Consider the following 18,467-nt stretch of genomic DNA (forward strand, 5'->3'; position numbering starts at 1 on the left):
ACATAATCAACTATCTTTTGCAAAGTTTCACCAAAACAATCATAACACAAGCAATTACACATTCAGATTCAATTACACATAATCACAATCAATTACATATTTTAGACACCAATACAACTAGTGCCCTCAATGGACTTATCTAATCATGCAAGATTTCTTAAGTTGTTTAAGACTAACTCATCGTGAATCCTAAACTCTATGCTAACCGGTTTATAAAAACACATAGTGTAGAAGTTAAACAAGAAAACATAAAAAGTATCAAAACTTTGTCGTAGACATGTTAACATGGAGGCGTCACTCACTATGAAATACATGTTCATTTCCAGAATTTTAACCCTTTGAATTGATACAAACCGAACCTACACAAAGGGCATGATTCGATGTGTATCAAATTGGTAGATGAAAATAGCACCCAAACACTATCAAAAACATTGCATTCAAACACTAAATTCCCCAACAATATCTCAAGGATCTTTTGTTTCACTCAAGGTCTTTTTCTTTCTTTTCTCTAAAAATCGACAGACTAACCTCAGTGCATTCTTTTCTTCAACTCTCGCTAGAAAATAGGTATTGAGATGATTACAATTGCATTAGAAACTAGACTTTCGTAGCTTTCCATCCATATATCATACATTATCTGACTCATCGTGACATGTCTAGGAGAGTCCGTAAAAATGTAGCTGATGTGCACTGGTAGACTTCTGATTCTGATAAAGATTTGACTTTAATTGCATATATTCTTCCTTTTTTAATTCTGATTTGTTTTGCACGAATTTCCACTTTTATCTTCTCATTTATCTCATGGTAATTCAATTGCATTAATCCATATTATCCTCTCCATTTGTGCTACATTATCACCACTTTCATTGTTTAATTTATGTTTGTTGCACATCTCCTTTTTCTTTATTCTCTCCTCTATCTTCTTATTTTTCCCTTGGTAAATCATATTTTTATCCCTCTAATCAACTCCTTCTTTTCAGCCGTGCTCTCTCTCCTTTCCCCTCAAAATATGTTGCATGATTTCCTTGATTCAAGGGTAGCTCGGCTGGTCTTCTCTTTGATTCTTTATGGACTGCACGACTTCTCCTAATAAAACATCTTCATACCATTTCCTCCTTTCTAGCACATTATCTCTTCTTTAAAATTTGAAAATAAGAAAATTAAGAATAAAGACGAGATAATTCATTTAGATAAATTTGTCCTAATCTAGATAATTGTTGTCTTAAAAAGACACATATGTAATAGATAAACTCATTTAGATTAGGAAAGTTTCTATTTCACAACAATGAACTTGTTGGAACGAGTGAGTTACTAGAATATGAAAGTTCAATTAGAAAAGTTACGGAATAAGAGTTATGGTTCAATTAGGACTTTCCCAAATAAACATTTTCTAGTCCAAAAAGGACTCCAAATGCAAATGTGATTTTTAACTTATCACAAATGATACAGAAACGTCGAATAATAAACACTTATAAATCCAACTAGATTTCCTAGTTCCATAAAGATTCATACTCTAAATAGGACTATAGACAATTTACGTGTGTTTACGCCTGTTTTAGCAAAAAAAAAACACTAACGCTACTATAGATTCCTAACTCGACTCAATGACTCTATATTACAACAATACTGGCTAATCAACGTATAAAAAGAGGTAAAAACATGTTAAGAATGTTGCATAAAGTGCTCATATAAACAAGACCTTGTAGAGCAAGGCATTGAACAAAATAGAGGATGACCAAATCCATAGAGGAAACTAAAGGATTTTATTTGCTCGGCAAAGTCTTGGGGAGAATGCCGATCTTCTACGTTCGACAACCATATGTTGAGTGCCGCTCCCTTGTTACTAATCTTTTATTAATAAAGTAAAAATGAGAGTTAACACGTTGACTAGTTAAATTCTTGAACTACCCAAATTATCTAGAGTTTATTGAACTTTACTTATCTTGGTTTATTGTTGAATGAATATGATGGTAAAATTACATACTCTAAATTCAAAATAATGGAATCAAGTCTTTTTGAATTTGTAGAGATTATCAAACACACGCTTGAGCGCGATACTTCCGCTTACGCATCGCGCTAGTTAAACATTACTCCCGATCAAGGTTCTAAAAAGCGCTAGGCGGTATGCAGGCGGACAGCCACCTCCTAGCGCCTAGACGGTTAGGCGGCCTCCTAGGCGGCGCCTAGGCGGTTTCGAATTATTAAATATTTATTTATTTTTATACATATATTTAAACTATTTTAATGATTAAAATATTTAATAATGTTTAATATTAATTTTAAAAATACTTAAAATAGTCTAAATTCACATAACTTAAATAGAAAGTCCATAAAAAAATATTTGAAGAAAAGATAAATAATGAAACAAATGTAATAATATTAAATCTCAATTTCTTTCTCTCCAAATTGTTTCCTAACTTATTCAGTATCGGACTCAAACTTAATATTCATATTTCTTTCCTCTTCTTTTGTTGATGAGATGATGAGATTCAATTTTCAGAAAATAGACAGAGTGAGAGCTGCAGCATCTTTTAGTTTTTTTTTTAATGTCAAGTGATGGTTGACCGCCTATGACTAAATATGCCTGATTAGACCGCCTATGACTGAATAGGGCCGCCTAGACCGCCTAGGACTGAATAGGGCTGCCTAGGACCGCCTAGGCGGCTGCTTAATTCACAAAACGCCACAGATGACCACCGAGGCAAAAAGCGTGGCGGTGGGTGACCTCCTAGCGCCTAGACGCCGCCTAGGCGGTCTAGGCGGCCGCTTTTTAGAACACTGCTCCCGATCAACCTCCAATCCGATAATGAATTTTTTTATTTTGTAATGGCATAGTCATATTATTAATATATTTTTGGTTTATTCTTGTGAAAACCAAAAACCAAAAGTTTCGACCACGCCAAATCTTTTCAAAAACAAAATGGAGGGAAAACCACTCGGACGTCTCATAATTCCCCCAAATTCCAAACCCTAATTTCCCAAACTCTTCAATTCAATTCCTCAGTTCCACAATGGCCGACGTCCTCAGCCCTGACCCAACCGCCACCCAGAAGCAGCGCCTCTCCATGGCCGCCCGCCTCCAGTCTCCCACCAGCCCCTTCTTCCTCGGCTCCAACAACGACCACCAGGAGCGCGCCCAGGCACGCGCCGCACGCGCCGCCGCGATTCGGAGAAAGTCCCTCGCTCTCAATCGCCAGCCACTGCTCGACGGCCCCGATTCGGATCCCGGCCTCGATAAGCAGCAGATCCTTGAGCTCTTCCAGAATTGTATCAAACTCGCAAGCGAAAATGTCAGTCTCTCTCTTTCTCTCTGAAACTCGATTTACTTAACTGAAAATTTTACTTAGAAGAATTGGGTATTGACAATGTGAGTGTGAATTTTGATGTCCCCTTTTACTGTATTAGTTTCTTGAATTTTTTTTCTTAATAAAGTTTTGATTTTTCTTTTAATGATGTGTTTGGTACAGAAAATAAATCAAAAAAATACATGGGAGCTGAACTTGATTGACCACTTGGCGGAGCTTGTCAAGGTTGAAGAGGAAAAGGATGCAGAGACGAATTTTCAGAAGGTAATATTGATAAAGATTGGTTGTTTAAAGTAATTTTTGGCCTAGTTTTGTATTCGAAGTGAATGAAAAGTGATTTTGGTTAGAAAGAATAAGAATTTAGCTAAGTTCAGGTTTCTCTGACTGCAGGCAAGCTGTACTTTGGAAGCTGGAGTCAAGATATACTCCTTAAGAGTTGATTCAGTTCACTCCGAGGCGTACAAGGTTCTTGGTGGGATGAACCGAGCTGGACAAGATAATGAGCAAGGTTAGATTTTCACTCAGCTCTAGCAGTGCCCTTTTGTTTCTTATTCAAGAGAATACATTTCTTGGCCAAAGTTGATTTCAAAACTAGTGATCTTTTGTATTTGGAACAATTATTGACGTGAGGAGAGGTAGATTTTATCTAAGTTGCTGGTATTATCATGATAGTCAATTTATAGTTTCAGTTTAGGGAAAATCTGTATGTTAGATGTGCTAATATATATGTTGTATGGCTCTCTTAGATGCAGCTAATTATAGTACTTTCACCTTTTCATTCTGGATATGTGCTCCATGATTTAATTTGGTCTCTTGACTTTCTCTCGTAATGTTAGATACTGGTACGGAGGGTGCGAATGGTGACAATGAACAAGCTATGGCTACTTCCAAGAAAGAGAAAAAGGTTTGTAGCTCTCTGACTTGACAGAATGATTTTAAACTCTGAATACAGATACTGATGTCCCCCATTAATCCATAAATGCAGATGTCACCTTTATCAACACTGGAGTCATCTTTTGAGGCTTTAAATGTGAAGAAGTTCGATGGTGATTGCATCCTCACTTAATCTTATTGCTACTTTGGACATGAGATGCAAAGGCCAAAGTTATAATTTAGTTTTGTTTCTTTTTTCAGTTGCATTTGCAGTTGATCCACTGTATCATCAGACATCAGCGCAATTTGATGAAGGTGGGGCAAGGGGTCTTCTGATGAATAATCTTGGAATTTATGGTAGATGCAGAGTGCTCTTTGACTCATCAGAAATACCAGGGAAGTGCACATCATCTGATAATCAACATGACAAACCAGATACCATTGATCTTTCTTTTGCTACTGGTGAGTTTTTGATCACATATTGTGTTCTCATTATCCAATTAGACTATTAAGTTTCAATAACAGCCATATTTTCCTGCTCTTTCTGTAGAATATGTTGAAGAGATGGTATTGAACATGCGGATGAAAGATGAAATTTCACCAACTCTCAGGCAGTTAATTGATAGATTTGATGAAGGTAACAAAAGGCCAATAGATACATATACATATGCTCAGAAATCGGCAGAGCAGGACGATTCTACCTATAATAATGACATTGACATAGATGGTGGTGCATCTCACAACGATGGGACCTGGGATTATGATCACGATGAGCAAACAAGCATGGTGGAGGACGAACATAACTATGAAAATACAAGTTTTCCCAGTTATCACGAGGTTTGTATTGTACTTGATCTAGTGCTCCCTCTCAAAGTTGTGAATAAGTGAAGACTTACTTTGTTCCCTGATATTCTATGAACTCTTGCAGGAAAATGAATCAATTTATTTCCATGGACCTGATATGGATGACAGACTTGAGAAAATTGATGACTTTTTGTTTTTAAGTCTTGGATTTAACTCAAAACAAAATGCTTGGGCAGGTCCTGATCATTGGAAGTACCAAAAAACTAAAGGTGAGTCACCATATCAAATACCAGTATGTATGCTTGCATAAATGTATGTCATCTGTAAATGAGAACATATTGCACGATTTGTTTTCCAGGTTTGGAAGTCAATACTTCTGCAGAACAACCATTAACAGTTAAGCGACAGAAACCTAAACAACAGCCTGATATAGATTTCACTAAAGCCTTGGAAGAAGAAATGTCCGATCTATTTGCTCCCCCCAAAAACCCCAAGTCGTTGCTATTGCCTGCAAATAGAGCAATTTGCAGTACAAAACTTCCTGAGGATTGCCACTATCAACCAGAGAATCTTGTCAAGTTATTTCTTCTTCCCAATGTAAAGGTGATACTTCTCACCATTATTGGTTATATGTGTTCTTTTCGTTAAGCTATTAAAGTGGAGTTTGCTGTATCTTTCCTGATACTCTTTTGGTTGCAGTGCCTTGGAAGGAGACGGAGGAAGTCCTCAGGTAATAAGCCTTATCTGGTTGATGGAAAGTATAAATGACCGGTTAATAACTTTGAATATTGCTTTTCTTCGGATCATTTCCCTTTATTTTGTGTAAAATCTGGAATTGATTTATAAATAAAAGAATTCTGACATGTAGTGTTAATCACCCCTGTAATCAGATCAACCACAGCAACAACATGATGATTATGAGCAAGCTACATTCTCCGATGATGATGGTGGCCAGTTTGATGATGGCCAACATGATGAGGGAAATGTCCATAGTGATTTTGCGGACTTTAGCATACTTATTTCTCAACCTCGCCAGGTTGGTTCCTAATCTTTCAGTTCGGTGTGTTTTAAATTGTCCCTTGCATTTGTGCATTGGTCTGAATCTTTCTTTCGGGTAGCTATGAATATGTATTCATGTATATCTCAAGTTGATGATTGCAATTTTTCATGTTTTATAGGCTTTGCAATCTTAAGAGTAGTTCAAATGTGTTGTTATTGGAATTAAGACAAATTCTTGCATTTTTAGCTTACGGTTGCATATCTCTGAACATTACAGGTAAACAAAATCGAAGTCCAGTATGATAAGACGTCCAAACAAGTTGATGTCCAGGCTTTGAAAGAAACCCTTTGGGGCCATGTACAAGAAACCATTCAAATGTCTACCCAGGTGTGTATCAATTTTCTTTTTTAACTTTTCAGTTACTTATTTGTAGTTTTGTTTAGTGTAACGTAACTATTAGGCATCTTCATTTCAATAAAATTAAAAGATACGTAAAATTAAAATAATTTGCAAGCTAGTAGAAGCCTGTTCGGACAAAAACAACATACAAGTCTCTGTTCAGCATTTATTTTTTGTTAGAGGCCTTTTTTTGTGTGGAAAATAGTCAGAAGCTTGTTCAGCATGGATGCCTAATTTAATTGGTTTAGTGACTGTTATATCCATGTGGTATAAAAATCGTTTCTGTGACTGTATAATGATCAGGACAATTTTGGAGGAGCACAACGTGCTGGAATGGGCTGTAAAGCTTTATATGATAGATCAAACACGTACCTTTGTCTTGAATTGTACATGCCAGACCTGACAGATTCCTATGCACGGATAAACAAATTAATGTGAACCAAACTTGGAACTTCAATTATTTCACAAAAGAGACGTATGATCTATCAGTTTGTGGTACAATTTACAAAACAATAACTTTATGCATCCAACCACATGTTTGGCACCACTGTCTATACCAATTCTTTCATACATCGTTTCAACTTTTGATTAAGTAAATTCTGGTTACTAATACTTATGTATTTTGGTAAAGGGTGAAGAACAGGTGGTGTCCTTCAAGCAAATCTTGGGTACCTTTCCTAGTGACTGCAGGGCTGCTTCAACCATCAATGACATCTCCCCTCATCTGTGTTTCATATGCCTGTTGCATTTAGCCAATGAGCATGGGTTGAAGATCCTTGACAATACCAATTTGGACGATCTCAGTGTACACCTACCTCTCTTGTAATGAAGCATTTTAGTGGAACCGTTGGGAGCAATGTTTGACTGTAATTTTGTATGCAAAATTTATTTGAGCTTAGCTTGTCATCTATTTATTATTGGAAGGAATATGAAGAATGTGCCTTAGCGTGTACCTTGTTAAATATTTTTTTAATGACCCCCAGGCTGCCTTTGTAGTTTGTATTGATCTTAGATTAGTATTCTCACACAAGTTGGTTGTATTTGTATATGGAGTTGATATTTGGTATGAATGTTGCTAAGAAAATGAAAGAGAGGAATTCGTCATTCCCTTCCAATAAAAATGAAATATCTTATCACTTGGGCTTACTTAATGTTTATTTCTTGATTCAAACAACAAGGTGAGAGCATCACATGCGTCATATATCATATCATATATTTATGAAAGCTTTATCCACACAGCAGTATAGTTTGAATCAAAGCTTGCTACGTATAAAACTTAGGCCCGTTTGTTTAAATAGAGAAAAAGAAAATGATTTGATTTTCTTTTCCGGGTTCATATGTAAATGGAAAAAGTTGTGTTCATTCTATATAAATATTTGGTAGATATGGAATATAAAATTTATAATTATTTTAGTAAGTCATTAAAATGGAATATATAATCAAATTTTTTATTAAAACTCAATTATAAGGAAATAAAATACAATTTAAAAGGAAATTAGTCTTTATTGATTAGAATGGAAATAGAATACCACTCCTAGGTATGAAATTCATTTCAGGCTTTTAAGAGGGAGTCAATTTCTAGTCAAATCATTTTTTTATATTCACATTCCAATATCAAATGACAACCAAACAACACTTAGAGATGAAAACTGAAATGAATTCCTTTTCCATAACATGATTTCTTGTTAACCAAACGAGGCCTCAGAGGCATGTGGACCTACAAAGACCCCCACCCTATTTAGAGAACAATGAATGAGTTTCTTAACAATAGAATAGTACTAAACAACGGGAAATTGAGAATCAATGAGTTGCCTTCTACAAATGCATTAAGTACTTTTATGAGATCTAGAGAAATTTTTGAGTGCTACCGTAACACCACGTGGCATGCTTAATGGTATACCATTCAAATCACAATTTGACCTATAAGATTTCATTAAAAAATTATATTTAAGTTATGTTGTCAACGACTATTTTGAGTTTCTTTCTAAAACTCTACACCTTACACTCTAACACCCTAAACTCTAAATCTTAAAACCCTACCCCTACACCCTAAACCCTAAATCTTAAATCATAAACCCTAAACTCTAAACTCTAAACTCTAAACCCGAAATCTTAGTTTAAAATCATTAATACCCATGAATGTCATTTCACAAATAATAAATTTATATTACAAAAATAAAGAATCTAATAAACAAAAATTTATATTAAATTACATAACACCATAAATGAACATAACGTAGCCAATCATTTTCTAAATTTTGTAGTTAAAAATTTATTCATTGCCTAAAATATGTGATAGTTTTGATACTTAATGGAAAAATTAAATGAATATCTTATAGTCAATTGAACATGTTTTAGTTGAATTGGTGCTGTTTTTAGTTGAAACAGGTGCCTTGATGAAAATATTTGCTCATAAGCGACCACTAATCAAAACGTGAAAGTTTCCGTTAAAAATGGATATATGTTATTCTTCACATGATCCACAACTCCAAAACAAAAAAAATCTTTTTTTATTTTTGTCTTCTCGTAGATTACATTATCTGTCCACAAATCACGAATAGACAAAAGATCGACTAATCACGCTGCAAAATCCCAAAAATGAAAATAAGAAAAAGCAAGATGAACTTCATGATAAAGAAAATGAAACTTCCTCTGGATTTTCAGATTTTCTTGTCCACCCGAAAAAGAAAAACTCGGTCTTCATTTTATGTATACATGCAAACAGTTCCGGTCTTCCCAGAATCTCTTACCTCACCAAGTCACAACTAAACCTTAAAAAATTCTCCACCTTTTCCTCACTCCCCCTTTCTTATAATCCCTCAAACCTCAACGGCAAAGATGTCTGCTTTCATGATGAGCATCACTCCGGGCATGCCTTCCTCACAGTCACAAACAGTCACTTCTGCACCACCGCCGACGTCACTTCCCGTCCGTACCATCCCCGGCGCGTACGGCTGGCCGCTGCTGGGCCCCATCTCCGACCGGCTGGACTACTTCTGGTTCCAGGGACCGGAGACGTTCTTCAAGAAAAGAACCGAGAAGTACAAGTCTACGGTATTCCGTACCAATGTCCCTCCGACTTTCCCGCTGTTTTTGGGTGTTAACCCTAACGTTGTGGCCGTGCTGGACTGCAAGTCGTTCTCGCACCTCTTCGACATGGACCTCGTCGAGAAGAAGAACTGTCTCGTCGGTGACTTCATGCCCAGTGTTAAGTTCACCGGTGACCTCAGGACCTGTGCTTACCTTGATACATCTGAGCCTCAACATGCCCAGGTACATGGATTTCTAGCTCAAATTGATGTTGATTCATTTTTTAAGTGACTTTTGCTTACTTAGATTTCACTCATCTTTCCTAAATCAACCCAGAAGTGAAAAACTTTCGGACCATAATGATAATTTCTCCCAATAATGGACGCGTAGGTCTTGACTAATATTTTTTGAACGGTTCTAAATTGCTTGGAAGTATAAAAAAAGAGATTAGCGTGACACGAAAAAGCCTAAAATGGTAATTAAATGTGATGGGGTGTGAAACTCGTTGGGTTGTCTGTATCATAGTGTGGAAGCCGGAGGTATCCAGATTTATGTAAGAATCTGAATTTCACCGGACCCGTTTTAGAACTTAGATGTCGAGCTAGGGACCATTACAGTTATTGATGGTGGTCCTTGCCTTGGCATGATCGGAAAATACGAAATATGTTAATCAGAAATGGTGTCCTTAATCTCATCAAATCAACCTTAGTATGGATCTGTAGGGTAGAGTTCAGCGCTTCCTAAAAAGATCACTTTTCATTATATCAATTATCAGATTTTTCAATTGCTTCCTGTTGCTTAACACTTGGTACTCGGTCACTGACTACTACCATCTGAACATTTTTTTTTCTCTTCACAGATCAAGAACTTTGCCATGGACATCTTGAAACAAAGCTCCAAGGTATGGGTACCTGAGCTCACCGCCAACCTCTCTGCACTATGGGACACGATAGATGCAGATATCGCTAAGGATGGAAAAGCTAGCTATTTGATCCCACTCCAGAAGTCCATATTCAAGTTCCTTACAAAATGCTTAGTTGGAGCTGACGTTTCAAGCTCGCCCAAAATAGCCAAGTCCGGCCATGTTATGCTCGACCGCTGGCTCGCTCTCCAGCTCCTCCCCACTGTGAAGATCGGTGTGCTTCAGCCTCTGGAGGAGATTTTCCTTCATTCCTTTGCGTATCCTTCTTTTCTTGTGAGTGGGGACTACAACAAGCTCTACAAGTTTATAGAAGAATATGGTAAGTTCAAGTTAAATAAACACGCACATTCTTTCTCTCAAGTGTAGTTAGAACCTACCAGTAGTAAGGCAGCATTAGTTGAAACATACACACTCATCTTCGTGGTATGTTTTGCAGGGAAAGATGTAGTAAACAGAGGTCAAACCGAATTCGGACTAAGTAAAGAAGAAGCAATTCACAACCTCCTCTTTGTGCTTGGCTTCAACGCATTTGGTGGATTCTCTGTGTTTCTTCCGAGTTTAGTTAGTGCAATTGCCAGTGACACCACTGGTTTACAACAAAGATTAGTCAAAGAAGTCAGGGAAAATGCCGGTTCAACTCTGAGTTTTGAATCGGTGAAAGACTTGCCACTGGTACAGTCCGTTGTGTATGAAACACTCCGGCTCAATCCCCCGGTTCCTCTCCAGTTCGCTCGAGCCAGAAAGGATTTCCAACTCAGTTCACATGACTCGGCATTTGACATCAAGAAGGGAGAATTGCTTTGTGGCTTCCAACAACAGGTCATGAGGGATGAGAACATCTTTGACGATCCGGAGACATTTAAACCGGATCGGTTTCTGGAAAACAAAGAGCTACAAAACTATCTGTACTGGTCTAATGGACCGCAAACTGGTTCGCCAAGCGCCTCAAACAAACAATGTGCAGGCAAGGACATAGTGACCCTCACTGCTTGTTTGTTTGTTGCTCATGTATTTCAAAGATATGATTCCATCACAGGAACTTCTTCCTCAATCACAGCCATTGAGAAGGCAAAGCAGAAAGCAGTGTGATCACAGTTCGTTCAAATAATGATAGTAAAGGTGATTATGATTCTATGGGTTTTGTTTGCGTTCATAAATTCTGGGGTCTAGTTAGGGGGTCACGGGTGTAGTCTATTGAAGAGGGACAGATACTTGAGGGTAAAGGCCAAGATGGGGGTGCCCAGATTCCATAAATAAATCTAAACATTAAAATTTGCGCCTAATGTATGAATTGTTGGACCTGCATTACAAAGAACCAAGGCCATATGGCTTAAACGTGAGAAATCATAGTTTAATCCCCCAATTACGTTAAGGTGAATAAAAATCTCAAAAAACAACAGAAGCAATGAAAATTTGACCACCAACCAATCATGCAAGCCTCATCAGGGATAGACAGCCATTCTTACTAACATTTAATGAATAATTTCTTCTTTTAGTCTTACAAGTGGAACATTCAACCACAACTGGGTTGAGAAATTGATTATCAAGGTTCTTGCCAACATTCTATTACAAATTGGATAATAACTAACCTTTCTATACTTTCAACCATAAATGGTAACAAATAACTCGTTTTGGTGAATGTAAATTGATCAGATTCTTGCATATTATACCCCAGTTTTAAGGCAAAGAAGAAAAGCCTAGTAAAGTTTATCACTAAGCAAGGTAGGAAGTACCATGTTGAAGACAATCTGTTCAATTAATCTGCAAAATGGTTTCTACACAGTCTGGACATTTCCTTGTGTCTGAGCAGTAGACTTGGTCATCCCTTCTTTCCATCCTCTCTGACGAGCCCTAAGCTCCCACGTTGCTGTCAATTTCCTCTGAGCCACTAATGTTGCTTCAGATTTCTCCCTCGCTTCTTCACACGTTTCCATCCCAGAACTGCACTTGTCAGCTTCTTTTTGATACTGTGATGCAATCTTCTTAGCCTCCAGTAGAGTTATATCAGCCTTTTGCTGATTCTCCAAAGCTTGAGCTTCCCGGAGCTTCAACTCCTCAGTCAAAAGATCCACAATGTTCTTTTCCGTATCCTCGTTCACCTCCGGATCATGCTTTGCACAGTCTGCATTTACGAATTGAATAACAATCTCAAACCTTCATGTAGCCCTTACCTTGCATAGAGTTTTCTGGTTAAGTAAACAAAACATCCAAAACCTAAGTTGGAAAAAGTAAGACCACTCGTCTAAAAATGTTAACTTAAACTCCAATATGATGAGAACGCCGGCTCAACCAGAATAAGGAACACAAAAATGACAATGAAAGACAGAAATTCATTTTTCAAAGTGACACCACGAATTTAAAAGAAACTCAAATTGATCGAAAAAAAGAGAGCAGAAGCGGAGTTATTTCCATCAATGACAAGAATAACAAAAAGGGCCAGAATCCACGGCTGATCCATAAACGATACTACTAGCCCCTCGATCTCTTGGTGAACTCTTAATCAATTTAACTTCAGATATAGCGATGAAGACAAACTACACACATTCCACTCAAAATTAGCAGCAATGTCTAGCTTAACCAAGTGTCAGGGGATCCAAAACTCAAGTCTTACTTTTGCACAAGCCTCATTTCAGCTCAATTTCTAGTATTTCAGTAGGGTACTGAATACTGATAAAGATAACTAAATTCTGCAAAGTTATTAAATACTGCAAATCAGCAAAAGCTATTCTGGAATTAGAAGCGAACCTGTAAACGAAATGTTGCTGAGTCCTGCAGAAACAAACAAACTAAGATCAGTAATTTAGGTGACAGAACTAATGTGATAGATTAGCGATCAACCCAGAGAGGTGAATCGGAGGGTAAAAAAGGAAGGGAGATCTGATCAGATCAGATCTAAGTGAAAACCGGAAATTACCGATGGGGATGGAGAGGAGGGGCTGAGAAGAGCAGTCGCAGGTGCAAGGAGGGCAGGAGTAGGAGGAAGAAGAGGAGTGAGAGACGGCGGCCAAGCCCTCCATGAAGTGCCAGTAGAGAGGTGGGCCCAGAATGTAGCCGGCTATGCAGAGCCCAACTATCACCAGCCCCGCCTTCAGCACCGCCGGGCGCATCGCCATCGCGGCTTCTTCTTGTGCTTTGTAGTCGAGGCTCTGGTGGGGAATCGGAAAATTGGAAGGAAGTCGGGGAATTTGGGTGCCGGCGACGTGGGAGGAAGAAGAAGTAGATGTGTGAGTGTGTTGGGTTGTTAAGACTTTTGAGGGTGTGACGGTGGTTTTAGCTAAAGAAACACATTGTCACGCGGTTTATAGTGTGTGATTTATACTCTAAATTATCATTTGCTACAAGAGAAAAATTACAATGCATTTGCTACTAGAGCAATACACACATAGTTGTGAAAGTAAAACAAAGATTTTTTTCTTCTGTTATTACTTTGAGGAGATATAGCACAGTTTCACTCAATTAAGCTTCTCTAGAATCTAGATGCGACATCGTCCGGCGACACTGATACGTCTCAATTAGTCTCTGGTCTTGCCGGTGTCCCTCGGGTGCTTATTAATGAGAAATCGTGGACATTGCTTGGTGCTTTGATGTTGGTCTTCGGTTGGGATGTTGCGATTGTGGTAGTAAGTGCAAGGGACGGATGATAGTGTGGCTGTCACTTAGCTATAGTCTAGAAGAATTTTTAATTTTCTTCTAACTTATAGGGGCTAAGGTTTTGCATTTTTCCTCTATTTTTGTATGATAATCATGTGCATCGCCTTGGTATGAAGCTAGTAATAATAATGGGCTGGTAATCTTATCTTTAAATGGTTACAAAAATGGTATAGGCGGGCTAGGCAGATGTAAGGGAATACCAAGTTACGATGAAAATTCAATCACATCTAACCACCGACTTGCATAATTTACAGAGTTAAAAACAGAAAGTGGTGGGAAATCTGCGAACCAGTGACTCTCACAGTGAACCGCCCCCAGTCCAAAACACAGTGATCCCATCGGACCACCAACCCTTCATAATGGCCGTCGAAATCCTGACCGATGCGATAAGGCAGCTGCAGATCTCACTCCGAAAACAAGCCAACATGTCGTCGTACGTCCCGGACGACACGCCGTTGCCAAATCTCCCTTCGCCGGAAGAAACCATATCCGAGCTGGATCCTTCGCCGCCGAACCTCCGCTGCAAGCATTGCCAGGGCCGGCTTCTCAGAGGCGTGAAGTCGCTGATTTGCTTCTTCTGCGGCGGCGAAACCTGCAAGGACCTCCCTCCTGATCCTATCAATTTCCGCAACACTTTAGGGTTCCAGTTGTTGCTCAAGTCCCTAGCCCTAGATGGATCGGTACTCTTCTTGATTCTGTATATTTCTGTTTGCTTGGTGATGATATTGAATTTGATTTGTTTGTTTGGAGAGAAAATGAGGAAGAAATGAAATTTAGATTCTCTAAGCATTACATTGTTTGGATGATGAGAAATATTGAAGCTCTTGTAGGCGTTAGATTCGTGTCGCGATAAGGTCATTAGTGTACACATTTGTAGGGATATGCCGAGTAGAGAATTACTTGGTAAAAGTTTGGAACTTTGGTTTGCAGGAGATAGTGGACTTACCGGTTGAAGGGAATGAGTCCAGCAGAGGACAGAGTCCATCTAAAGAGGAGTTGTTGTTGTCGGAGCTTTTGAGTGTAGAGATAAGATGGACTTCTAAGTTTGAGAAATCCGGGAATGGTGGTTCGGATGAGAAGATTACCACTCGTCCTAGAAGTTTTATGGACTTGGCTGGAATGAATCTGGACAATTTTTTTGCCGAAGGAGAGAATGATGGTGCTTTGGGTGCATCTCAAGAGCCGTTTGAGCCGAGCACTCGGATTGTAACTACAGAGAGTAGTGATTTCAAACGTAGTGAAAAACTTAGTTTGTTTGCATCTGAGGAACCGTTTGACCTGGACAGACTGATTGCCACTGCAGAGAATGATGCTTTTAAAGGCAGTGGGAATCTTAGTTTGTTTGCGTTTGAGCCGACCAAAGAGATTGCCAACACAGAGAGTAGTGCTTTCCAAGGTAATGAAAATCTTAGTTTGTTTGCATCTGAGAAGCCCTTTGAGTCGATTATACAGACTACCACCACTGCTTCTATAGGTATTGAAGCTCCTAGCTTGTTTGATAATGTGCAGCCTTCTGAGGCAGATCTGCAGTCTACTCAAGGTGCGAGTGGTGATTCCATCTGTGGTTGGCCGGAAAGTTTTCAATCTGCTGCTTCTCAAAATCTTCCTCAAGAATCAAAGTCTATTGTCCCCTTTGTGGGTTCTACAGTTGATCTTTCTGCCCATATAGACACGGTCTTTGGATCTGTTGGGGATTCGATTAATGTAAAACCAAACCATACTACGTCCGCAAGTAACGACTGGTTTTCAGATGATCTATTCAGTACTTCCAACTCTGGGTTAGTTGGGCAGCCTCAACAATTAGAATCGCTTGCTTCGGTGAAGGATGACATAATAGCCGAAAATGCAAATAACATATATACTGGTGCTGATTGGGGTGAAGACACTCAATGGCAGACTACTAGCATGGATGCTCCTGATAATAAGACTATTGATGAGGATGATGATTCGTTTGGTGCTTGGAATGATTTTACTAGCTCGGGTAGTGCACACAATCCTTCAAGCTCTTCAAAACAATATGTCGATCAGATAACACCTGCTGACGAGACTTCAGTAACAAACCTGTTCTGCGCTGCTAGGAACTCACAAGCTGATAATTCATTTGGTGCTTGGAATGATTTTTCTAGCTTGAGTAGTGCACAAAATGCTTCTAGCTGTTGAAAACAAACTATCGATCAAATGGCGCCTACTGATGAGACTTCAGTAACCTATCTGTTCGGCACAGCTACCAACTCACAGGACTTGGATTTTGGTGGCTTTTTGCAGCCAGATCTCTCTGCTGGAGCAAGTAGCAGTTCACATGGTTCTATAGTAGTAGATATAACCCAGCCAGAGGCTTCTGTTTTAGACAGGTGCATGCACTTAGACTTTTTATTTGGATCTTCCTATGAATTCTTCCTTGAACAGCCTGTCATTAACCATATATATATATATATTGCATCTGTAGGATGGCTGATGCAGCCACAATAGATGATGATGTTAAGAAGGATAATGGAGATGTTTTCGGTGCAAGAGCAGGATCCAAGTCTGGAGATGTGGAGAAAATAATGTCACAGATGCATGATCTCTCTTTTATGCTTGAAAGCAAGCTTTCAATACCTCCGAAGCCAGATGTAAATTCCATTCCCCAAGATCACACATAATTTGTTGTGAGTTTTTGTATTCATAATCCTAGTGTTCCCATCTTTGTTTTTCCTTGTCTGCTCATATGTGTATTGATTGGGTTTCAAACTGCTTGCATATATATGTAAGTTTGTATATCATTACATTAAACATCACCCAACAAGTTTTGCACCTTTGCAGTACTCTTTTTATTTCTTTTTCCCTTTTATTCTTTTCGAACTCAAAATACTGTAAATTTCTATTAAATGGTGGCTTCCTCTATTTATTTCACGTTGATATATCTTTCTTAAAAGACAAAACTTATATGCATTAACGAATTCCAAATCTTGAATTAAATTCCAGCATAATCTGCATGTTTACTTGTTGGAAATTGAATGAAAAAGTGAGGGAATGTGTTGGGTTCTTGCAGGAAATGAAAAGAAAGAAATGCTAAAAGTTCACAGATTCATTCATATCCCTCAAATGAGGATTGCTTACACTTAAATAGCAACAACAAAGGGAAGCCAGACAAAAACTACTAGGGGACAAACCCAAAACAGAGGGCAACAACAAGAAACTAAACAAAGGCCATACAAAGAGTGGGTGTCCATAGTGAATCCGTGGTGTAGCATGACAGATGGAGGGTGTTGTGGGATGAGCCCAACACGACTCCCCCACAAGATGAAGCCTGTCCTCAGGTGCCAAAAGCTCGGATAAGTTGAGACAATGTACTCAGCATCCTCCCAGGTCGCATCTTCGACAGGTAGACCTTTCCACTGAATGAGCCAGGTTGTCATTGTCTTCCGGCGGTGAATTCGGCTCCCCATGTCCATAACTTGTAGAGGTTCCCATTGTATTTGCCCAATTTCATCAAATTGAGGCAGGGTAGGTGAAACCGGAGTTGAGTTGCCAACACGCTTCTTAAGCAACGATGCGTAAAACACAGGGTGCAGCTTGGACTGAGCAGGTAAATCTAACTTGTAAGCTACACTGCCAATCTTCTGCAAAACCTTGAATGACCCAAAGTAGCGTGGAGCAAGTTTGTTGGAGACTCGCTTGAGCAAGGACTTCTGCCTATACGGCTGCAACTTGAGGAAGACATAATCCCCTTCAGTGAACTCTATCTTTGTCCTCTTCTTATCTGCCAACTGCTTGATGCGGTTCTGAGATTCCACCAAGTTGTGGCGCAACAATTGGAAGAGTTCATCACGTTCCAAAAGTTGGGTGTCCACCACTGCAACCTTGGTTGTAACCCGCCAGGTAACACTCGACCGTTGGAGGAGGGTAACCGTACAGTGCCTGGAAAGGGATCATTTTGATGGAGGCATGGTATGACGTATTCAACCACTACTCGACCCAATGAAAACGTTCTTGCCAGGAAGAAGGCTTATCCAAAATGAAGCAACGGACGTATTGTGATAGTAGCACTTTGTGCGACGTTCTTCATATGTTTTTACCTCAAGTTGTACTTTGATTAGCTCTTATTGTTGTAGTATTGAGTCATTTAGTCGAGTTAGGAGTCTAGGTGGTGTTGGTTGCACTTTGGTGCTAAAACAAGTTGAAAAACACAGAAATTTTCGAGAGTCTTATTTAGAGTATGATTTCTTGTGTAAATAGGAAACCTAGTTAAATTAAGAGTCTTCATTAATTGACATTTCTATAACATTTTTGTGATAATTTGAGAATCTTATTTATATTAGGAGTCCTTTTTAAACTAGGAAACGTACAATTTAGGAAAATTCTACTTGAACTGAACGCTTATTCCGTAATTTTTCTAATCTTACTCTCTTATTTTAATAACTTACTTGGTCTTTTTATATGAATAATCTTGTCTTTATTCTTGTCTTTTATTATTTTCAGATTTTAAAAGATGTGATTGTGT

The 18,467-nt window shown here is 38.6% G+C and overlaps 4 protein-coding genes across 4 annotated transcripts; 3 read left to right on the plus strand and 1 right to left on the minus strand.

Moving 5' to 3' along the window:
- Positions 1 to 2,948: 2,948 nt before the first annotated feature.
- On the plus strand, positions 2,949 to 7,379 carry LOC126798583 (condensin complex subunit 2). The gene is made up of 13 exons (XM_050525590.1): positions 2,949 to 3,290; positions 3,468 to 3,569; positions 3,696 to 3,813; positions 4,142 to 4,209; positions 4,291 to 4,351; positions 4,440 to 4,640; positions 4,729 to 5,015; positions 5,107 to 5,251; positions 5,341 to 5,585; positions 5,682 to 5,712; positions 5,873 to 6,018; positions 6,259 to 6,369; positions 7,013 to 7,379. Exons 1-13 carry the CDS (start codon positions 3,012 to 3,014, stop codon positions 7,205 to 7,207), a joined length of 1,989 nt encoding a protein of 662 aa, XP_050381547.1. The 5' UTR covers positions 2,949 to 3,011; the 3' UTR covers positions 7,208 to 7,379.
- Positions 7,380 to 9,044: 1,665 nt separating this feature from the next.
- On the plus strand, positions 9,045 to 11,465 carry LOC126798590 (fatty acid hydroperoxide lyase, chloroplastic). Its single transcript, XM_050525598.1, has 3 exons — positions 9,045 to 9,654; positions 10,271 to 10,652; positions 10,770 to 11,465. Exons 1-3 carry the CDS (start codon positions 9,220 to 9,222, stop codon positions 11,420 to 11,422), a joined length of 1,470 nt encoding a protein of 489 aa, XP_050381555.1. The 5' UTR covers positions 9,045 to 9,219; the 3' UTR covers positions 11,423 to 11,465.
- A 310-nt stretch (positions 11,466 to 11,775) lies between these two features.
- Positions 11,776 to 13,582, minus strand: LOC126798597 (uncharacterized). The gene is made up of 3 exons (XM_050525605.1): positions 13,248 to 13,582; positions 13,079 to 13,102; positions 11,776 to 12,455 (listed from the first exon to the last, which is right to left on the minus strand). Exons 1-3 carry the CDS (start codon positions 13,444 to 13,446, stop codon positions 12,109 to 12,111), a joined length of 570 nt encoding a protein of 189 aa, XP_050381562.1. The 5' UTR covers positions 13,447 to 13,582; the 3' UTR covers positions 11,776 to 12,108.
- Positions 13,583 to 14,206: 624 nt separating this feature from the next.
- LOC126797302 (uncharacterized) lies at positions 14,207 to 16,626 on the plus strand. The gene is made up of 4 exons (XM_050523949.1): positions 14,207 to 14,664; positions 14,915 to 16,136; positions 16,167 to 16,335; positions 16,431 to 16,626. Exons 1-4 carry the CDS (start codon positions 14,344 to 14,346, stop codon positions 16,624 to 16,626), a joined length of 1,908 nt encoding a protein of 635 aa, XP_050379906.1. The 5' UTR covers positions 14,207 to 14,343.
- Positions 16,627 to 18,467: the final 1,841 nt, after the last annotated feature.

The sequence above is a fragment of the Argentina anserina genome, chromosome 6 (genome assembly GCF_933775445.1).
Source record: "Argentina anserina chromosome 6, drPotAnse1.1, whole genome shotgun sequence".
Classification (NCBI taxonomy): Eukaryota; Viridiplantae; Streptophyta; class Magnoliopsida; order Rosales; family Rosaceae; genus Argentina; species Argentina anserina.

Coding starts and splice junctions, on each gene's coding strand:
- LOC126797302 (XM_050523949.1), top strand. CDS start 14,344: ATGGCCGTCGAAATCCTGACCGATGCGATAAGGCAGCTGCAGATCTCA. Junction 14,665..14,914: donor CCCTAGCCCTAGATGGATCG/GTACTCTTCTTG, acceptor TTTGGTTTGCAG/GAGATAGTGGACTTACCGGT. Junction 16,336..16,430: donor GAGGCTTCTGTTTTAGACAG/GTGCATGCACTT, acceptor TTGCATCTGTAG/GATGGCTGATGCAGCCACAA.
- LOC126798583 (XM_050525590.1), top strand. CDS start 3,012: ATGGCCGACGTCCTCAGCCCTGACCCAACCGCCACCCAGAAGCAGCGC. Junction 3,291..3,467: donor TCAAACTCGCAAGCGAAAAT/GTCAGTCTCTCT, acceptor TGTTTGGTACAG/AAAATAAATCAAAAAAATAC. Junction 3,570..3,695: donor CAGAGACGAATTTTCAGAAG/GTAATATTGATA, acceptor CTCTGACTGCAG/GCAAGCTGTACTTTGGAAGC.
- LOC126798590 (XM_050525598.1), top strand. CDS start 9,220: ATGTCTGCTTTCATGATGAGCATCACTCCGGGCATGCCTTCCTCACAG. Junction 9,655..10,270: donor CTGAGCCTCAACATGCCCAG/GTACATGGATTT, acceptor TTCTCTTCACAG/ATCAAGAACTTTGCCATGGA. Junction 10,653..10,769: donor CAAGTTTATAGAAGAATATG/GTAAGTTCAAGT, acceptor TATGTTTTGCAG/GGAAAGATGTAGTAAACAGA.
- LOC126798597 (XM_050525605.1), bottom strand. CDS start 13,446: ATGGCGATGCGCCCGGCGGTGCTGAAGGCGGGGCTGGTGATAGTTGGG. Junction 13,103..13,247: donor CCTCCTCTCCATCCCCATCG/GTAATTTCCGGT, acceptor TTGTTTCTGCAG/GACTCAGCAACATTTCGTTT. Junction 12,456..13,078: donor CAGCAACATTTCGTTTACAG/GTTCGCTTCTAA, acceptor TCGTAAATGCAG/ACTGTGCAAAGCATGATCCG.